General features: G+C 38.9%; 1 protein-coding gene across 9 annotated transcripts in view; it reads right to left on the bottom strand.

Annotated features, from left to right (window-relative positions):
• The window catches only part of LOC139961430 (uncharacterized), a 91,617-nt gene extending 73,621 nt beyond the window's left edge, over positions 1 to 17,996 (bottom strand). For 8 of the 9 annotated variants that reach the window (XM_071960647.1, XM_071960623.1, XM_071960633.1 and 5 more), the window contains exons 1-3: positions 17,652 to 17,996; positions 13,013 to 13,283; positions 12,396 to 12,472 (exon numbers count right to left, since the gene is read on the bottom strand). In XM_071960647.1, coding sequence (XP_071816748.1) covers positions 12,396 to 12,472; positions 13,013 to 13,283; positions 17,652 to 17,865 — 562 coding nt within the window. In that variant the 5' untranslated portion in view covers positions 17,866 to 17,996. Of the gene's footprint in view, positions 1 to 7,144; positions 8,101 to 12,395; positions 12,473 to 13,012; positions 13,284 to 17,651 lie in introns of those variants that run through there. The other variant, XM_071960641.1, reaches the window with a different exon arrangement.
• Between the last annotated feature and the right edge of the window lie 3,173 nt (positions 17,997 to 21,169).

The raw sequence follows: 21,169 nt of genomic DNA on the forward strand, positions 1-21,169 counted from the left end.
CCAACCTGCGTCCCTCTCCCGAAACAATTTTTTTTTAAATTTATCTGGCGCTGTTCATCTGTTTCTTCTCGTTTAACTTAACTGAGTGTTTTATTATTCAGATGATTTGAGACATCTCATGAGAGAAGAGCCTTCACGTTGAAAGAGTCTCAACAACATTAGTTTCCATGGTAACAAACTTTATTAAAAGTGCCATGATCACTGGTTGAAGACGAATGAAATTGATTTTTGTTCTCTTTCTCTTCGATCGGGTGAGGCTTCGTTTGTATGCCTCGTGTTGATAGAAATATCAGCACTTTATTTAGTTTATCGATAATGAGTCGACTGTGAAAAACAGATATACAAGTTCACAATTGTAACCACAACAACAACAAAACAGACAACAGTTACTAAGTCTTAAAAACAATCAAATGGACACCATTCGCATCTAATTTCTGCGTTCTTTCTGCGAAGGTTTGAGAGCAATATAAGTGCGAATAATTTATACATGAACATGCATGTGTCCGTTTATGAATATTTCGTAAAGAGCTTGTTTATCTGTATAAAAAAATGATAGGACTATACTAGGCTTAGGATATTATGACCTGTTACCACTATATATAAGTCAGAATAAATTAACCATCAGCTGTTAGACAATGCATTGAAAAAAGTGTCAATACCGATGTGACCCTTCAACTAAGAGAATATGAAAATGAGGGTTCTTCCAAACTTAACATGTCATATGAGATGAGCAGCGTATAGATAGCCCCCCCCCCCCAGCCCCTCCTCTCACTGTTGGACCATGTGGTACTAGTTCCATTTCAATACCAATACATGTGTATGACTAACCGTTTTTTACGTGACAACTGCTATGGCATGTAATATATACCGGGTAGCGGCTACAATGTGACCTGAAGTATACGAACGCATTATTTCTTATATATTTCTTGCATGCATAGCCTATAGATTATATGGAGCTTCATATCTTGATGCGTGTAGCCTATACACAGTTTACGTGGAGCATTATTTGTATGCGTGGCCTACGCAGTTTCAACAGGGAGTTGTTCCCTGGTTTCAATAAGGAGTATTATTGTTCTTGTTTTTCGTAATAGCAACCTACATACGCAGTTACTATAGAACATTGTTTCTTGTTTATATTTTACACGGAGCAGTTCCTGTCCTTCAAAAGGTGCGATTAGCTGTACAATTAAATTGTAATAATGATTTAAACCGTGAGATTCCTATTATGTTCATTGCTTACAGTTTTATGTATACTTTCTGCCGCTGGAAAGTGTGCAAGTTATTCGCCAAGTCTAGTTGACTGAAAAAGTAACAACCGATGATAACTCGTTTCACGAGAAATCGAAAAACTGTTAAACAAGCTTTCATGCACACTTCATATATTTAATTTTTCATATGGATGGAGAAAACTGCGATGATATCACAACAAGTTGCTTTAAGCGGAGCTGTAATGAAAACCTCGAAAGGTACCATCATTGTTGAGAAGTTTGTTGTAAAAGGAAGCCAAATATAAGTCTGTCTCTTCCTATTCTGACTTTGATTATGTTACAACATCAATATTGTGTGTGAAATGTTTGCCTTTTTCTGCGCCATTATAGTGGTTCACCAAGGAAACATAACATGCAGGCACCTGGTACAGAACTTAACGTTAACAGACAGACAGACAGACATAAACACGGTCACAATTACCGACAATACGCGCTTTACCATAATATATTGTTTGTTATAACGTTTTAGAATACCTATATAGGCCTATATAAAATGGAAAAAAAAGTTGGCTTCGGGTTTGAAAAGTAACGGAAATTGGTTGAATTTCACAAACGACTGATATTGTTAATCTCGCGAGAAACGGGTCTTTTCGACACGCTCCGTTTGTTCATACAATAACAGTATTGATGCATCACGGTAAACTTTTGTTCCAAAGTACAGTCAGGGTCAAACTAAACTGACAAACAAGAAACCGAGATATATATTTACAGACATACAGACACAAAATCCGCAGGCTCTTGTTCCCAACCCACAGGGAGTTGTTCGTATAACTGTCTCCATAAACATGGGCAGCGAAGGAGGATTGAAACTTGGGCTGCGGGGAGAGGGGGCAAACTTATGGGAGAAGTGGGGCAAATGACCTGATAGAGACAGCAAATTTCCTAAAAACGTCCATATTTGAATTCTCTGTACATTCCCTATATACACAAATTCCAGTACCGTATGTTTGAATACTTTGCAACAAAAGAACGTATAGAGACACAACGAAAGAGAACTTTTTTTTACAGAGAAAGAGAAAGAGTGTACTTTTCAGTAAATAAAGGGCAGTTCTCTAATTTATGAAAAGGTGGCACTCTTCGGGTTTTAAGGAAGTTGTGGGGCGTACCCGATCCTCAGTTACCGTAAGCTTCACCGCCCCTGTCCAGAAATATACATTACTGAGTTTTCAGGAGAAAACCATAACAGTAAGCTCAGACTTTAAAATCATGTACGAGACTATCGTGGACATGTCAACATATTCTATACATGTAACCATCATCAATTATAGCTATAGGCTCTTTGAATGGCTATTATATCGGTACAAACTAACTACACGGGTCTGGCCCCAAACAGGTTTTCCCAAACAGGTTTGCAACTACGGAGTTTTCAGCCAATCAGATGGCTCGTGACGTCAGCATCGACAATGACCATCGCTAGGAAGTTGTACACCGAATCAGCAAAATGATAAGGTCCATGGGTCTTAAAATGTCAAAACACGAGTTTATGAACGTCACTGAAACTAGGTTTATTTTTTTGTTGTTGATTGACTTATCGGACACTTAGTTAAGTCTAGAAACTGGGTTTCCTTCCAAATAACCTAACTTTACTTTTAATGCTTTGGATCACATGTTGACCTTGTTACACGACGTGAGATCACCAGTCTTGAATGAATATAACGCAGCAGACCATGACATCAACAATAGTTCGAATAGTTACAATACTTGAGTGAATTGAGCGACTAGATTAGGCCTCTAGTTTAGTCTGGATTTTCCTGTCTTAATTTGGGAAAATGGTACGCGAATAATCAAGGCTTACTTTACACAACTTTTCTGTTGAATTATATGTATCTCCATTGGGACAAATCATAGAGGAAACTATTAAATAAACAACGTACATAATTTGGTAACTGCGTAGTGAAGGTTTCAATAGTGATGACGTTACTTTTCCGACCAATCATGAGCGATTATTTACACATAATTGCAAACCTGTTTCGGTTTGGGGGGGGGGGGGTCGCGACCGGAAGGTCGAGAATGCACGAGAATTTGGGTAGGGGTGCATGGGAAATTCAGTCCCGGTAAAATGGGAATAAAAAATTATAGTTTCATGAAGATTGCCATGAGTGGCCAATAACTCTCGATGCCACCCTGCAGACACAACTTCAGGTGTTAGCACCAATGCCTTCTCGATGATAACTGGTAACATCAAATAGCCTAAGTACCGTGTATACTTGCATGACCGTTGGGACTGTTACCAGTGTCAAGTTGACGCAAGTGCAACCAACTCATAAATTATTTCATCTAACTCATACAATTGTTTTTTTGTTTTTTTTGTCCAACTAATTCAATGTGATTGGTTTTGGAACATTTGTAAAACTGTATATGAATTTTTTCAGTTATGATGCGATTGTGCCAGAGTATGGGGGCCAAATTTCTAATTATGATTTCTTATACTTTATCTTTCCTTTAACGATCCTTTTTTTTCTGAAAAAAAAGTCACCAAAAATGGACCCTTGGCACGAAAACCGGTCAACTTAATTGATCCACTCTCAAACCCATTCACCTTACATAGAGACCGTGGCACGGTAAAGAGCTGATGACGATGTGGGAATGTATAGCTCTAACTGTCGGCATCGTGAGGGGCACGGGCGTCAGCAGGTTTCAGAAAGTGGGGGGGACACTATACTATCTAAGCGGAGCGCCACCATTGGTTGGCGCGTAGCGTACCAGAAAATTTTGGGTACATAAGACCCCCTAGATCGCAGGAGACGGCCTTCCTGAGTCGTTTTTAGTTACATCAGAACCAGATCTGTGAGGAGCAATTTTGTCTCACAAAACTAAATTCCGACAGAAAGTACTGGTAGAAAGATGCCGTTCTGACACCAAGGGAAACGAATTACACAGCGTCCATCTCAAACGAAATATTTTCGGTAGTTTGGTATCATATAATACCCTGCATACAGGCAGAATACTGTCTGTAGGGCCTAAAATATATGATATTACCTTCCTGGTGGGGTCTTCGACTTGTTTTCAAGTTGAAATGCGTCGTTTTCTCTGATTCACAGTGTAGGGCAAGGGGAATTCCATTTCTGGCGAGAAGGGGTGCTTCCACAAAACACTCTAAAACATCGTTCAAACATCGCACAAACTTTTATCAGAGGTCTCGGACGAAGCGGGGAGGGTGAATATCGGAGGAAGGGGGATAAAGGGCCAAGCACTGTTCTAATTTCCAGTGCAATTTATTGATAATGATTCTTAAGTTAGATTCTACTTGAATCAGCTCAGCAATTGTGATAGAAAATCGCGCATATGCATGTGATTTTTTTAATAACTGCTCTGAAAAGTGGGGGGGACAAATGATATGATATCCCCTCCACTTTTGAAAGTGGGGGGGACATGTCCCCCCCGTCCCCCACCTGTTGACGCCCATGGTGAGGGGTGAAACCTTATATTATATAATGCAGATATGACACAATAATATGTATGTATAGGCCTTCATGTGATATAGTACCCAAGAAAACATGAACATATACCACACTATACGACTGCGTGGCAAACTTTTGTAGGAATTCATTGAATGTCTGAAATACTATTTACAAAAGAAAGAAAAAAAAGGGAAAATCTATTGATATATCTTCAAAGATTTTTTTGCATTTTGGAGACGTAATCAACGAGGTCAAAGCTCTCACCATTGTTTTTTTTTATTCATGTTGTGAATAAACTGAGGTTAATAGTAGGCCTACACGGTCTGTGTAGAAATAACAAAAGGATAGGATAGAATCGGATGTACCAGCTTTAATGTAGAGAGTCCATTCCTATAAGAAGAATGGTATACGACTTATGGGCCTTGGCAAGAAGAAGACGCTTTGTGACGAATTTCAAAATGATTCATGGTTCATTCTGATCACAGGAAACATGTTAATTTGCTAGCCGTAAGTTCGTGTGAATCGCTCCAAGGTTTTCACATTCTTGTGCGGGCTCAATGTTCATATAAAGAAAAGAAAAATAAATAGACTGATAGAATTAACTGGTATCTGCTTATAGTTAAGCTTTATGGAGACACTGCCGCTCCGCGTTTATGCATATCCACGGCAGGCTGCAACCGTTTGCTACTGCACATTACGGAACAGGTTCCTAATGGAAATTGATTTATTTTAAACGACATCTAAAGACTCCTTTTCCCGCAGTATTTTATAGTGATTGTTCAGCGCCTTGATCGAACATTTATATTTCTGGAGTTCAGCGCTTTAGCGGCACTTGCTAAAATTAACAAGAAAAGGCAACCAAAACAACAACAAAAAGTGTAGTATTCCATTTTCGAGGGACTATTTCTATTTTTTGACCAGCCGCTTCACAAAGAAAAAGGAACAAACAATAGAAACATGCAGGAACAATGAAAACAAAACAAAACGAATCATGTTGAAAATAATGCCAAATCATCGATTCAACGCAGGGTGGGATCCAGGTTTGAGGCCGGCTACAATGCAATGGGGTGTTGGGGTCCTATACAGGAATAAACAACTTTCAGACGCGAAATTATTCATTCTCAGGCATGTTTCGGCTGTAAATTAAGTGTATAATTAAGTTAAGATGAAAGGTTGTGCTTATAATTACTTTTATTTTTTATTATTTTTGGTAAGGGGTGGGGGGGTGGGAGGGTAACCACCTACACACCAGGCTCTCCCTGGATCTTCGAGTGTATAATATCATTCGAATTGAAAGTTTCATATCGATGCATTTTTTATTCATTTGAACTATAACAGAGAGCGTAAATATAGCCGTGTCACTCTTGGCTTACAAACGGTGGCAGCCTTAGTGCTTGCAACGTCACAAAGGCCTATTTTACATAACCGCATTCTTTCAAATGCAAAAGGTTGATTAATTTCATGTCTCATAATAACCGCACCCGTGACAAGCGGAAATAAAATGACTCACTTTTCAAACAATCATTACTTTGTCTATATGCACGCTATAACGAAGCAGACGTATGACTTTAGTTTCACTGGCTCTGACTACACATATATAAATATGTGATAACGAAATTAAGGCAGAATTACTATTTTTACTGATTGTAAACAATAATATTGCGTATCGCCTACTTGTTCCATTAGACCTCCCGTGCTTGAAGTATCGATGCTAAATTGAACTATACGTTTTCAGTTCATATATACATTCTTTATCTAATTAATTAGATTATAAGAATTTTTGTCACTACATTTCTTTGATATGTGCATGTTTACCCCTATCAAACCCCACATGTCCATCAAATGATCCCTCACTACCCCCACGCCCCCGATCCATATACCTTCATTGGATGCTATATATGGTTTTCATCAATTTCAGATCACTGAGTAATGCAAACTTATAATCATTAGCAGGGCGATGTTGCCGTATACTGAAAATATTTACATAACAAAATGGTGTACAGAGAAGCAAATTGGCATTTTGTAAAGATAATAAAAATCAAAAATCCTTTCCTTTCCAAAATTCGAATGATTCGAAACTATGAATAGTCTTCATAACTTTACGGCTAAGCCTTTGTAGTAAAATTGTGATAAATTTGTAAGGTTTAACTGCGATCGTTTAATATAGCTTTCATTGAGTATCTCAAAATATGATGATCGGGTAATGTGGGTGTGTACTTGAAGGAAGGGGGGGGGGAGGGGAGGTGGTGGATGCAAAACCTCATTAACAGTAAGACAATTGATATAAAAAAAATAACTGAAAATGAAGATTAGGCAAACTTCCCGTTACTACACATGTCCCCAAAATAATATATTAACTTGAGCCGTTATCTCTGACATGTCAGCACAAATTCTTCTATCTACTTTTCTAAAGAAGTTAGGCCTAAACATGACAGCAAAAAATATGATGATGTATATAAATAATAATATACTCACTGGTTTGTGAATAAACTGAAGCACCAAAAAGAACGATGATAAAAAAGACTATTGTAAGATGGCGAGTCTCCATCCTGTATGGTAATTGCTTTTAGATGTTACAATTTATATCCATACATGCACTATAGAATTAGCACAGCAAAACCATACAAAGCATTCTAGCACCGATGCTTTATACTGATCCAATATAATAAAAACGTATAGACAAAAAAACTGCTCCTTCGAAAAACCAGGTGGCTCTCGTTTTGTCCTCTCTCTACAGCCTCTACAGGTAGACACAGAACGTCAAACGAAGATTGCTTCCTTTAACTCACAGCGTTGAACAACTTCGGCATGAGCAGTTTTCTTTCACCGCGACAAATGCTTATATTCTCATATTAAGCCTTTCCTTGACCACTATTGTTTTGTTTTAGGGGCCGAGTTGTGAGTTCCATTCATTCGTATCGATCTTATAGTTCCCGGTAGAGTGTGACCAGCATTTCATTCCATTCTGCAAGATCCATTCCCTTCCTCAAATCTCTCAATAAACTTTGGTCATTGGAGCGTGGCGTTCTTCCTTCTAATACCACAAGTATTTAAGAAGTATATTGGTGAAAGAGATTTATGGTGTTGTTTGTTCAGCGAAAATCAAATATAAAACAGCGAAGTCTTAATTCGCCCTTTTTTTTATTTTCTCGAAATGCCCCACTTATTGTATCGGCCGAAGCCACACATGAAAGGATTATTTAATCCCGATTTTTTTTTTAAAATTATGCAACTTTCGGAATTTATGAGTATATGGACTTCGTACTGGTCGTGTATGGGAATATACAACATCTCTGGCTAGGCTTTATAAAATCATTAATGTGTTTATAGACTGCGCTTCACTGTATGTACACGTTTACCTCTAATCCATGTTACAACACTACTATATATATAGGCCTACACTACATTATGCATACGTTTTCCAATATATGATTTGCACAATTCTCGTTAAAATCAGCTCGTTACAACCGCTGCAATACAAGCTCTAAGTAAACATTGTATACTTTATCGATTAATGCTAGCGAAGAATTAAACCTGTTATCTATCTCCATAGCAACACGGATTACCTTATGACAACAATTGCTTCTGTCAAGTTCATATCGCATGTTTGACTTATCAATATTTAACGCTAGGGCGGTGTCTATGAATGAGTAAGCGACATGCTTGTTACTATAGGGTTCATTATAGACCCAACAATATATCGACTTCCATATACGCAACGGGTAGCAACAAATCTATAAACATGGCAATTGGAAAATATTGAAATGAAACAAGACTGAGGAAAAGATGATTTATTTGTTTATTCTCCTAATAATGCATCTTTTAAACATTCAAAATAAAAAGGGTAAAAAAAATAGAAAAATAAGAAAGAAATAGCTGATGTTCATCATTGACTTAAAGTTTCCTTTTGCAACGACAGTCTTGTTTTGTGTGATGATAGTAACTATAGATACTCGGCATAAATAAGTTTTCTAAACACATTCCTTCCGTTGAGAAAATTATCCAAGCCGAATTTCTTTGTATTGGGGTAAGGATACGAGCCGAGCAAAATTGATACAGGTTCAACATTTCGTATACACTTTACTCCTGATGACTATAATAAATCCTTCTAAATAAATCCTTAAAGTTTCGCCTGAAAATAGCCCATGCCTGAAAACTCAAGGACGGTCAAACCTGACCGATCGGCTTGTTTATTTCACGGTCATCCACATTTACCGGAAGTAACTTATTTGCATATTTGCATAATTTGTCGTTTTTGCGTAATTCTGTCTTATCTAGAGATACTGATGTACTGGAAAAAAATCTAGCTTTATCTGTTTGAAAATAAATTTTCACCGAGGGAATAGCTCATTTGGGGGTTCCTGCAGATTTTATTTTGGGGTTCGATGATACGTCGAAAGTATGTTTGAAATATAAAACAAAATATGTACATGCTATTGAAAACACAAGACGCACCTTTATAGTTTGATTTATTCAAAGCGTTTCTCTATTACTTCCGATCATTTCTCATCTTGAATTCCTTTTCACAAGTTTTGTTGTTGACGCCACCAAGTTCGTGCTATATGCTTGTGTAGATGAGTAGTGTCATATGAACGTCATTAATGAAATTATTATCGATATTATGAAATTTCGTGGATACGGTTACTTCATTCCTGCCGCGGAAACTTTAAAACGTCAAAGAACCTTAATAAGTTTAAACGGGATATTATATCAGATGCTTTTTATTCATATTAAATGTATGATAATGGATTAACCTTAGAGTATAGTAACCTCAATATATAGGGCCTATATGAAATTAGAATAACTGTTTACTAGGCACAAAGTAAATTATACCAGGGGTGGTTCCAGTTTGCAAGGGGGGTGGGGTGGCACGATACGCAATCGTGCATTCCCTATATTGCCGGGTTTCTATCACCGCTATTTCGTGAATAATCGCGATATCCAACAATATTTGCCTTCTCGACCGTTCTTGGGAAATCCTAGATCCGGGACACCATTCCACCGCGACGAATTTGTACCTCCTCCTGCTCCCACCCCACCTTCCCACCTCCCCGCACCTTTCGATAGTTTTTGTCATTACATTAATTATCAAAATTAATTTATAAACGGGGAGTATCTAGGAGTTTAAAAAGAAAGGAGTGCGGCCCTGGGTCGTTGAATCCGAATCATATATGTGGGGATCTGCATGGGAGCTCTTTAGACATCACATCCTGCATTCTCAGGTATATTGAGACTATTAAATTAGCTCTATGTAATTTGATCTCAACTCAAGACTGTTCTAATAAACACATTTTAATATTTGTGTCAGGATGAAGGGAGCGTGGTGGGGGTACACACCAAATACCCGGGATCCGCGTCTGATACAATTACATTCCAGCAATGACAACGAAAGAGGGGTGGGGTGGGATTGGGGTGGGACTTAATGTCCTCATATTTCGAAGGCTCATATATATATATATATATATATCTTCCCAATCATTGTCACAAAATAATGCCACCTTGATGGACACCTCCGATGTCATTCGAGGAGTTGACGTCATTATGACAGATGCATATAATATACCACACAGGCTTGTGGGAGGAACAAAAGAGAAACGGCACAGATACGTGGTATTTATTTTACTTGTGTTTGGTACTACGCACGCCACGTGTGATGCAATAATACTGCACGGAGTAAATCACCTTCAGGTTGGATAAATGAGGGATAAAGCGATAATGAAATGCAAATGGATGGGAGTTAACAGGCAGGTAATCAATAACAGATGGAAAGCAGATTTAGCTAAGAATAAAAAACAATGGAACATGAGACAACTGTGGGGAGAGCCTGACTTCAGTCGGGGAGGGAGGGAGGGGGCTGCCTGAGCCCTGGTGTCACCCTCCCCAGAGAGAAACGACCGACACTGCATCCCGGTGAGTGTGCTGTCTCCCGGCGCGGATGGTGGTTTCACTCGCTGGCCGCGCTGTAAGCAACAGTACGGTATAACCCATGTAGGTTATTTGTTGATTGTTGATTGATTGTGCTACGCAAGGATGTAGAATTGTCATTGCTTGCTCCATGGAGAGATCCGTCATATAAATACTCTTAATTTATCTTAGAAAGAGATATCAAAGATGGCAAAGAGAAGCAAGAGTAGCTAAGTGAAATATTCAAACGACTACACGTTTATGACACGTCATAATAACTATGTTTGTGTAAGCATCACTTAGGCTATTCCATTGCAATCGACTGCAGTATACAAGTGTTTCTCGTATATAAACATATATGGCGATTCAGTCGCAAGTCCTCATAACTTAACACGTGGTCACATTTCCTTACAAGCAGTTGTATAGTTTCTTAACTCAAAATCCCATCCTTTGTTTATTAGAAACAAAATATCTTAAACGAGAATAGCTGATTAACGTTCTGTGGTAGTTCAAACTGTTAATTAAATACCACGAAGCAGGCGCGGCGGAACGGAAAAATTATTGGGGGGGCTAATGTGTGGAGACTATCTAAGCGGAGCGCCACCATCGATTGGCGCGGAGCGTACAAGAAAATTTTGGGTTTTTTCAAACCCCCATATGGCCGGAAACGGCACTCCCCGAGTGTTTTATGCTGCGAATACCTAGACCTAAAATATGGGTCTCAAGCCTGCAATTTCTCAGATTGCACGTAAAAGTCTGTAAAAACATTGTAATTTGTATATTCGATGGTGTTTTAAGAGAGTAGCTATTACTCGTAGTGTACTCGCAAAGACGTTTTTGAGTGTAGTAAGGGCAGTGGCGGAGCTAGGGGTATTGGTCAGGGGGGCAGGAATGGTCTGTAGGGGCGCTTTCGACACTATCTAAGCGGAGCGCCACCACAGGTTGGCGCGGAGCGTACAGAAATTTTTTGAGTAAAGATACTCCCTAGATGGCAGGAAATGACCCTTTCCGGGCCTTGCTAATTTGCAGATAAACGGAGAATAAATAGGTGTTGTAGCCATTTTGTCGGAAAATTACACCAACAGAATATGACAAATGTCAATATGCATATGAGAGCGCAATAAAATAGTCAATAATCGCGAATAAGTAAAAAGTAGTGTAAAGCTGAAAAGGGCGCCAGCAGTCCATTTGAGTTCGTCAGGGGGGGGGGGGCGCATCCGCCCCCTGACTGTATATATGGACGCTCCGCCACTAAGTAAGGGGATGTTGGAGAAATGGCTGAAATGAGGCAAGTCATTGGCCTAAGACGAAGTTGTGTTACGCTTACCGGTACTCACACTCACTGCTTCCACTTTTCACGGGGCGTGAAGACGCGGTTGGGGTGACAATGTGGTCTATAGCCAGGGGACGGGCCGAGGGTCCCCAGCAATTACTAAAATTATTACACCTATATAGTATACGTGTGCATCGGACAGATCGACAAGTATGCATTGAAAAATGGGCAGATGCACGTTTCGGAGCCTTGGTAAATATTGGGGGGGCTTATCATGCATTTGCCCCCTCAACTTTTTCATTGGGGGGGCTGAGCCCCCCCCAAGCCCCCCCGGTTCCGCCGCCACTGCCACGAAGCTTGGTTCGATCAGGCGCAAATTAGCCCGAAGCGGTTTACAGGCGAAACCGGTGTGCCGAGTGGGTTCGAGGCTGTTGGTAGCGCAAATGGCGTCACCTATTTCAAGCCACCACCCCTGCCCGTTGAATCACTGAGCCGGTAGTAAGCTATGACCCCGATTCCGCCCCTGACTTCGATTATATATCCACTTACCGCTGTTAAAATATGTCAATACTTCGGAAGATGTTAACTCGACCCAGAACGTATTCAACTCTTGGACAACCGTAGCACTGCCAAGTGTAAAGATATACAGTTACCTTAGATGTAACAAATTTAAAACAGTTAAATAAACTATTATATATCAAACAGAAAAAAAGAAGCAAAAACAATTAAATTTTTGAACAATTCGGAGATGAAATTAAACATTAAAGTCCTCTGTATAAGAAGAATCTTAATCCTGAAACTGTTAGGCGAATGTCGCCTCTTGTCATTCCAATTGTATGTGTAAACCTATATTGAACTAATCATTTAGTCAAAGTGTTGTACAGACAACGAGTTTAACCTTCCCCTTCCCCCATATTCTTGATGGTACATATTGCCCCCACCCCCACCCATCCTCCCGGCACCCGTCCCATCACCATTATCCCTATAATTGTGTTTGTTTGGAGAACTATATTCTTTCCTATACTAGGCTAGAACAGAAAATTATTTTCTACCCTTCCTTCAGCTTCAGGGCATTATACTAATAGACATGTTAAGGGTATAGCCATTAAATGATGATCGTATATTATGGCCAATGCCTGACAGAGATGATAGCTCTATATACTTACAAAAACCGAATCGACCCTACGTTATTTTGCGGTGCGATCCAATCAAACTCGATAGGCTGTAACACTGATTTATCGGACCCGCTATTATGAGTTAAACTGCCGAGTGGAGAAGACGGCTCGGGACACCCAACGCGATGGGAGTATTCAGAATCAGGCTGTATCAACCAAGAACCCACCGCACTAGAAGAGCCATCGGCCCTAGCTTGGAGTAGTATACCTCTAAAGGTTGTTGCTGTAGGTGCATTTGGATTCGGATTCTGACTCAAAGTAACTGAAAAACGAAGCAACAAGAAAGAATGTTAATAAGTAGACGTTTGTGTATAAACCTCTTAATTTTACTTATTTCAGATATTTTTTTTCTATTTAAGACAGCGTTTCTTAACATATAGTACATTCTTAGCTGCGAGACAGAATTTCGGGAAAGTGAGGAGTTTACATGCATATATCACAAATTTCCTGAAAGAGTTAAATAGTATTTCGTATATATCTGGTAAATGGGTCAGTGCATTTTTTGTTTTCAAATGCAATTTTATGTTTTTAATTGCTAAGTGGTGCAACGAGCAGTGGTAAGGTATAAAGGTCATAATGATATTCCCGTACAGGCATTTGTTAAAAACAACACATTCTTTTATAACATTTTGTATAACAAAGATATATTAATTTCAAATTTGGTGGTATTTTGTGAATGCATCTGGCAACATCAGCCGGGTGAAAATTATAGGATATCGAATCATGAGTTCTTATTTTCTGCATAACGCCCACGAATTTTCGATGACCTAAATATGTGGTCCGGCCTAGTGAATATTGACACTATACCTTTGCTCAATTTCCTTGCATCGGTTTAAGGCATGTATTCATTTTTGTACGTAGTACACGCTGTATTTTGTAACCGGGAGTACTGAAATGTTGCGCAACACTCCGAAAAAGCCATGCACTATTTGCATATTGGACATCCTCCTGCCCCCTCCCCCCCCCCCTCCTCCGCCAATGGTTTTTGGTGACTGGTCTATATTAGTGAACTAAATTAAGTGTTTAAACCATTCGGAAAATTTCGTGTCCCACAAATAAAAATAATGCATCGTTTTAATATTATATTATTCTTGATTTTATTGCTTTCTCTGTGGTATAGTTTCGTAGTTCAAAAATAATGAATTATATTTCAATTCATATTGTGAATTTATCTAATATTTCTTAAAATAATATATTATTATTATTTTTTTTTAATAAAGGAAGCAATTCTGAGCAGCAAAATATTTCTTCTCGTGAATCTGTTGTTAAACAGATCAGTTCTTGTAGTGAACTTGATATCAGAAGAAGTGTCTTAAGTAAAAGTTGTGTTGTTTCACTATTTTGAACTGAGAACCGTCAGTGAATAAATTAATTTGCCAGCGGTAGATGAGGGAGAGGAGAGACAATGTCTTTAAAATCTTTACTTGCCAGCAAGATCAGTGACAAGAACTTAATGACTGATCGCCGCCAGTCGTCTCACAATACGAATCTAAAAAGTCCACAATTTTTTTCTTAGTTTGCTGTACCAAATATGCTTTATTTTCAATGGGTCAATTTTCTCTTGTCCAAACTGTTCCCCTCCCCTACCCCCCCCCCCCGCTGCATCCCTACCAGTCAGGTAATCATATAATTGGATACACGTTTCTAGTATAGAAATCCGTCCAATTATACTATTAATACTACTTCTACTACACCGGTGCTTAGATAGCGCAATCTCCCAAGGTTCAATACGCCCCAGAAAGGACACGAGAAAAATAAACAACAAACATAGATTTGTTTGAAATATAAAGAAGAGAAAAAGAAAAGTTGTTCAAGTTTCAACAAGGTCATACTAGTTTGAAAGGATGCATACAATAAAGGTCTTGAATATAGGGTACAAAAGAAAACAATGACGGTAATTGTTCTACTGCAGTATCCCAATTGTTTTCTACAGAGCCAGCAGTTCACCCAGGAAAATTTTAGCTTTTCTTCTTATAACCTCCTGACAATTACAATACACGACCAAGTAAATAACCTTGCTAACAATAGTTTTAAGTATCGCAAATCCCTTTGTCAGTTTGTGTGTGTGCCATTGAGTTGCTAGTCGTTTGAATAGCTGGTTTTTGTAATGGTATTTAGTTAACTTCTGTACTGCGCACTGATGAAGTCTGTAGCAAGGCTGAAATATCCCTCCTACAAAGATTCATATCACGGCGAATATTTGACTTCAAAGTATAGATCGGTTCAGGCTTTTTGGTCCAAAGTGGAGAGCAACCAGTGGCGTAGCCACGGGGGGGGGGGGGGGCAGAGTACCCTACCCCAACACATTCATTTTTGGGGACGTGATGGGCGACGGTGAAAAATCAAAGGGTAGGAAAGAAACATCTAAATGTACTCGAACCTGGGGAATGGGGCCGATGATGGGGGGGGGGGGGGGGGAGGAGAATACTAAAATATAATGCAATGAAAAGTAAATTCAAGAATATGTGCGCTTCGCGCGCGGTTGCAGTATCTCTCTGAGTGGCCATATTTTTGTGTTCACATATATTTTTTCTTCAATATGTGATATAACCGGCTGGTTTGAATGGTTAGAAGACTACAAACCGCGAAATAATCAGTAGAGGTAAATATCTTGTCAAAAATGATATAAATAATCCCTCCTACAACGATTGACTTTAAAGTATTGATCGGTTCAGGCCTTTTTGGACCAAAGTGGAGAGCTAACCCCCCCCCCCCCCCCCGGTACATGACTGAAGGTGTGAGGAGACAGACAGAAACAAACTTAATTAGCACATAAAGAAGACTACAAACCGCGTAATAATCAGTACAGGTAAAAATGATCTGTATAGTTATGATATCCGTCTGTCAATATAACGTGCATATAGGCAGTGGCGGAGCGTCCATTACAGTCAGGGGGGCGGATGCCCCCCCCCTGACGGACTCAAATGGACTGCTGGCGCCCTTTTCAGCTTTTTACCACTTTTTACGTGTTCGCGATTATTGACTTTTTTATTGCGCTCTCATCTACCTATTGACATTTGTCACATTTTGTTGGCGATGGCACCTATTTATTGTTCGTTTATTCTGCAATTTAGCAAGGCCTGGATAGGGTAATTTCCGGCGATCTAATGAGTATCTTTACTCAAAAAATTTCTGTAGGCTCCGCGCCAACCTGTGGTTGGCGCTTCGCTTAGATAATGTCGAAAGCGCCCCTACAGACCATTCTCAACCCCCCTGACCAATACCCCTAGCTCCGCCACTGCATATAGGTATACAGGAGGTATCGCGCGTCAGTCCTACACCTATGCACGGTTTGTAGTACCTAATATTACTCTATTACCTGCATGTACACTGCTGGTGACAAACAATGCAAAACTTACCTTGAAAAGAAAAAAACATTCCTGCACACTAGTTGAAAAGCCCATCTCAATGGTTAATTGAATTGAACCTAGTTTGATTAGCTAAACATTCAACTACTACAGAAAGATGGATCGCAGTAAGGAGTCTGAATTGTCATCTGGGTAAAAGATGTTTGAAAGCTTTACTTTATATGAGCTATTATAATATTCTTCTAGACTAGTTGATTTATCCTTACAACCATGATAGTGAATGTTTGCTTAAATGGCAAATTTCACTACATGTACATATAGAATTTCATCAATTAACTTTCATCATGAGTAACAATAATATTTTCCTATCTAATAAACTGATTGACAAATAATTCATTTCTTTCGTTGCCAGATGCAATTTACAAAATATCACAAAAGTTGATTGGGAATTAAAAAATCATATCTCGCGCTACAAAATGCTAAGATAATAATTATGTGGTATTCACCTAAAGGTTCAGATAAAAATGTCAGCTTGAACCTCTAGAATATCCATTTTAATAATTCTTAAATAATTCCATTTTAATAATTTCATTTTAATAATTCTTCTTTCTTTGAATGCACAGCATGGATATACGATGGAACATCTTGAATTGAACATTCACTGTGAATTATCCCGGAAATGGAAGGGTATAGGTATATGAGGACACGAAACAGGCGGAGGGTGGGGGGGGGGGCACATAGGGAGAAGGGTATACAATAATGGTGGAAAGTTAGATGTTAAGTTATACCCATGTCGTTTGCAGCAGATACTCCTACAAACCCTGCCATACATCACGTATGATGGTACGTTATCCCTATCATGAAATCGTTTCTCTTACGATTCAGTTTTTCTTTTCAGTACAAAAATTAACTTGAATATCTAGAAATAACAAATATGACAAAAGAGAATAGCTACCGAACATGTCACAAGAGGACCACAGAGAACAAATATGGAAGAGGTGGTTGTAGCAACTATATGCTTGATGAACATTAATCTTGTATTGGGTCACTCCTGGATCTCTTTGTTTAGAAAAGAAAGAACAAAACTACTGATGCGCCCGGCTATTGCGAATCACCTGTTACATTCATGTTAAACCGGAAATCAAGGTAAACTTCATGGAGAAGCATGTGAACAAGTAAAGATGAAGGGAACAAATTGATTTGTTTTGCAGACTGTTAATTCTCATAATAGAGCTGTATTTATATGAATCAGCCAAGTAAGCCTCGTTTCAAACGACATACGAAATTACAATTTTGTCATTCAAAGATTTGCGTGCACTTACCAAGAACGAGATTGTTTGGAGAATATCTGTTGCTATGGGCAGTAATTCGGTACGGTGAGAATGTCGTTTGTGGAGTGGCGCCGAAGTGGAGTGGCATTAATGTTTCGCACGCCTGTACGCCCGCCCCCGACGAATACGCCAATACTAATCCATGTATTGACAGGTAACACGTTATTATCAGAGCAGCAGTCAAAATCCTCACAGGTAGTCCCATTTTGACGCTAATGGGCCGCTAAGATGGCAATAAGCTATATACAAAACGCAATAACTAAGCACAAGTCCTGTTTAATATACTAGCCCGTAAACAAATGAATTATTTCACTTAACACAAATGACACTTAACACACTTATATGACCCGACTCGGCAAGCCTGCAGAGCGTCCTTCGATTAATTTACGAGTAAAAAGCGGTCTTTTAGTTTGTGCAACGGCCATACCAAACTGTTCCGGGTGTTCAAACTTGAACAGATGCAAAACGTAGAATACTTTTTCAATTTCAAAAGGAAAAACGGTCATATATGCTAGAGCAATGGGGTATAGAAGAGGTCCTCTAAGGTAAACTTATAATACACACAGATCAATCTATTGGTAAATTTTATTTGTCTAAAGTGTGTACCGAAGTCTCGAGATATATACCATACATGTGTATACCCTTCATAACGCAGCCAACTAAATCTATATTAATCGATATAAGATATAAACTAGCCTGCATTTACATTGATTTATCGTTTCATATCCGTATAGGCTGTACCGAAAATCAAACAGGTGAACCCCTCAATAGACTGTCAGAGGAGGATTGGCGTGGGTGATCCAGGGGGTTTTATCAAGTTATCATGTGATAAGGTGTAACAAAATGTTTTTTTTTTATAATCTTCATACAACATGTAGATTTGAGATGGTGGACCTATTGGATATTGCTCCACGCGGGACTGCCGTAACATTCGGCTATAATCGCGTCCGACTTCACTCATCGATTTGATCTTCATGCCATGGTAAACACAGTCTTGCGTCTTAGGCATACAACCCAGGCCAAAGGATCTTAATAACTCTAACAGCTCCTTCCATACCCCCAACTCCCAATTCTCACCTCCTCCCCACCCCCACCCCTCGCACGTCTGCCCATGCTCCCTTCCTCCTCCTTGAAGACGATCTTTCTAGGTATTTAATTGCACAAAACAAGGGTCTTATTCACTCAACTTGCACTTAGGGGGAAATTTTAATCATGCTTTGTCGTAGTTTAAATGAATAAGTGTTATAGTATAGTATTACTGCCACTCTGGTTTGCAAGATATTTCAGGATTAATAATATATTTGATCAGTAGAATGCTACTCTCTATATAATTGAGGTTATACATTGATGATATCGTTGGCTCCTTATTGTTGTAATGTGAGTAGATTTAAAATACCTCAACCATGACCATGACCTTGTAACTTCACAGAAATATGAGATCACCGTAGCTGTATGACATACAAAACACTTCCTGTAAATATATGGATTGTAAACATGTTATTTCACGCCAGAAATGTCTGATCATTTTTTTCCATTAAAGATTTGCCAGTACTGCATATGAGGAGCTGAGCTATAATGATCTGTGTGTTAAAGTCATCTTCTATAACAAATCAAATTAATTATGCGCCTAACGTCACCCTTAAATCCTCTAACGTGTTACATAATTTGGCACTTTCTTGCGACATGCGACATCCCTATAGGCACCTGTACGAAGTTTGATCAGGTTCCTATATCAGCTGTTAAAAGGTTATAAATTTTCCGGTCATTGAAGTTGTCCTATTGTGGTTTTCGAGTAACAGTTTCAGAGAAATGGTAAGATAATGGAAAACTCAGATCTAATCCGTCCGTGTCCTTAAAAGAAAAAGTTACCTCTGGACCATATATGAATATTCATTGTCCGCATAATTTTTTGCCAGTATATACCTCCTGGACACACAAATCCTACGGTATCTTATATGTCTGCTTCCAAAATTTCAGAAAAGATCATCAACCAACATTTTTTCCCCAGGAGGGTGAAGGGAGTAACATAATTGCTATGTTGTAAATTTAATTTGCCTCCCCCCCCCCCTTCAAGTGAAAAGGTTGTTATTGATTAGATATTACCGTTGCAGCGCAGCTTAAGGATGATGTATAACGTGTCCTTCGCATCTTGTTAAAATGGTCATCAAAAGTGAATTGTTATAAATAGAATTGAGTTGGTTATTTGTAGAAATGTCATAGGCTTATTTCATTTATAGTGGAATTTTTTTTTCTCGAATTCATATGTGCATGATATGTATGACAAATAAATTTTGTTGTAAAACTTGATAGGTTTAACCATATGTAGTAAACAATTGTAAAACTGATGAAAAAAATAATCATTCACGAAAAAGAAGGCCTCGAATATATTTTCCCATTCTACGTTAATAACAAATCGCAAATGAAATATAAACCTGCTTAATAGTTTTGTTTGTATTACCTTTTTTATATCATTACTAGATGATTGTAAACGAAGAAGGTCATAAAATAATAAGGTCGACTGGTTGGCCCAAATAAAAAATTGTTTCTCTTATTGTATGGTTGAAGAATTCAACGTCTGTGGCATTCCATGCAGTATTTAATTCTAGTCAATCTGTTAGCACAGTAAAATATACTGCCATATAATTCATTAAACTGTTCCTGTGTGGGAATGTGTTAGATTATACTTCATTGTTTTCGCTGATTCAATTCCAGCCGGAATGAAAATGTCGTACAGGGTGGCACAGATTAAGGCTGTGGTCTATAGGTGAAATATTTTCAAATCGACTATGCAGCCACGCACATCATAGGGTAAGACGATGGGGAAAGCTCTCCCAGTAACATACCCCCCCCCCTCCCCCTTACCCTCACAGCCCCTTCCTCTGGTATTTACTGACATAGTAATAGCGGACTAATATCAACGAACACTTTCCGTATACAGTCGATAGGTGTCTGCAGTTTGTACAGACATCCGTTCCATGTGCCACGGGTTCCATATATAATTGTTTATTCATTTCAGGGAAAAAATATAATTCAAAAGTATGATTAACGACTGATACGTTAAATTTGAATATCTCTGTGTGTTGGAACACTCAAGCATTTATGGTAGGAACTAGTGTATAATAACGTTTGAGCATAAATGAACTGAAAACTAGTTGTAAGCTATCCTTACGCAGAAGCAGGCGCGGCGGAACGGAAAAATTATTGGGGGGGCTAATGTGTGGAGACTATCTAAGCGGAGCGCCACCATCGATTGGCGCGGAGCGTACAAGAAAATTTTGGGTTTTTTCAAACCCCCATATGGCCGGAAACGGCACTCCCCGAGTGTTTTATGCTGCGAATACCTAGACCTAAAATATGGGTCTCAAGCCTGCAATTTCTCAGATTGCACGTAAAAGTCTGTAAAAACATTGTAATTTGTATATTCGATGGTGTTTTAAGAGAGTAGCTATTACTCGTAGTGTACTCGCAAAGACGTTTTTGAGTGTAGTAAGGGCAGTGGCGGAGCTAGG

The sequence above is a fragment of the Apostichopus japonicus genome, chromosome 3, assembly GCF_037975245.1.
Source record: "Apostichopus japonicus isolate 1M-3 chromosome 3, ASM3797524v1, whole genome shotgun sequence".
NCBI classification, from domain to species: domain Eukaryota; kingdom Metazoa; phylum Echinodermata; class Holothuroidea; order Aspidochirotida; family Stichopodidae; genus Apostichopus; species Apostichopus japonicus.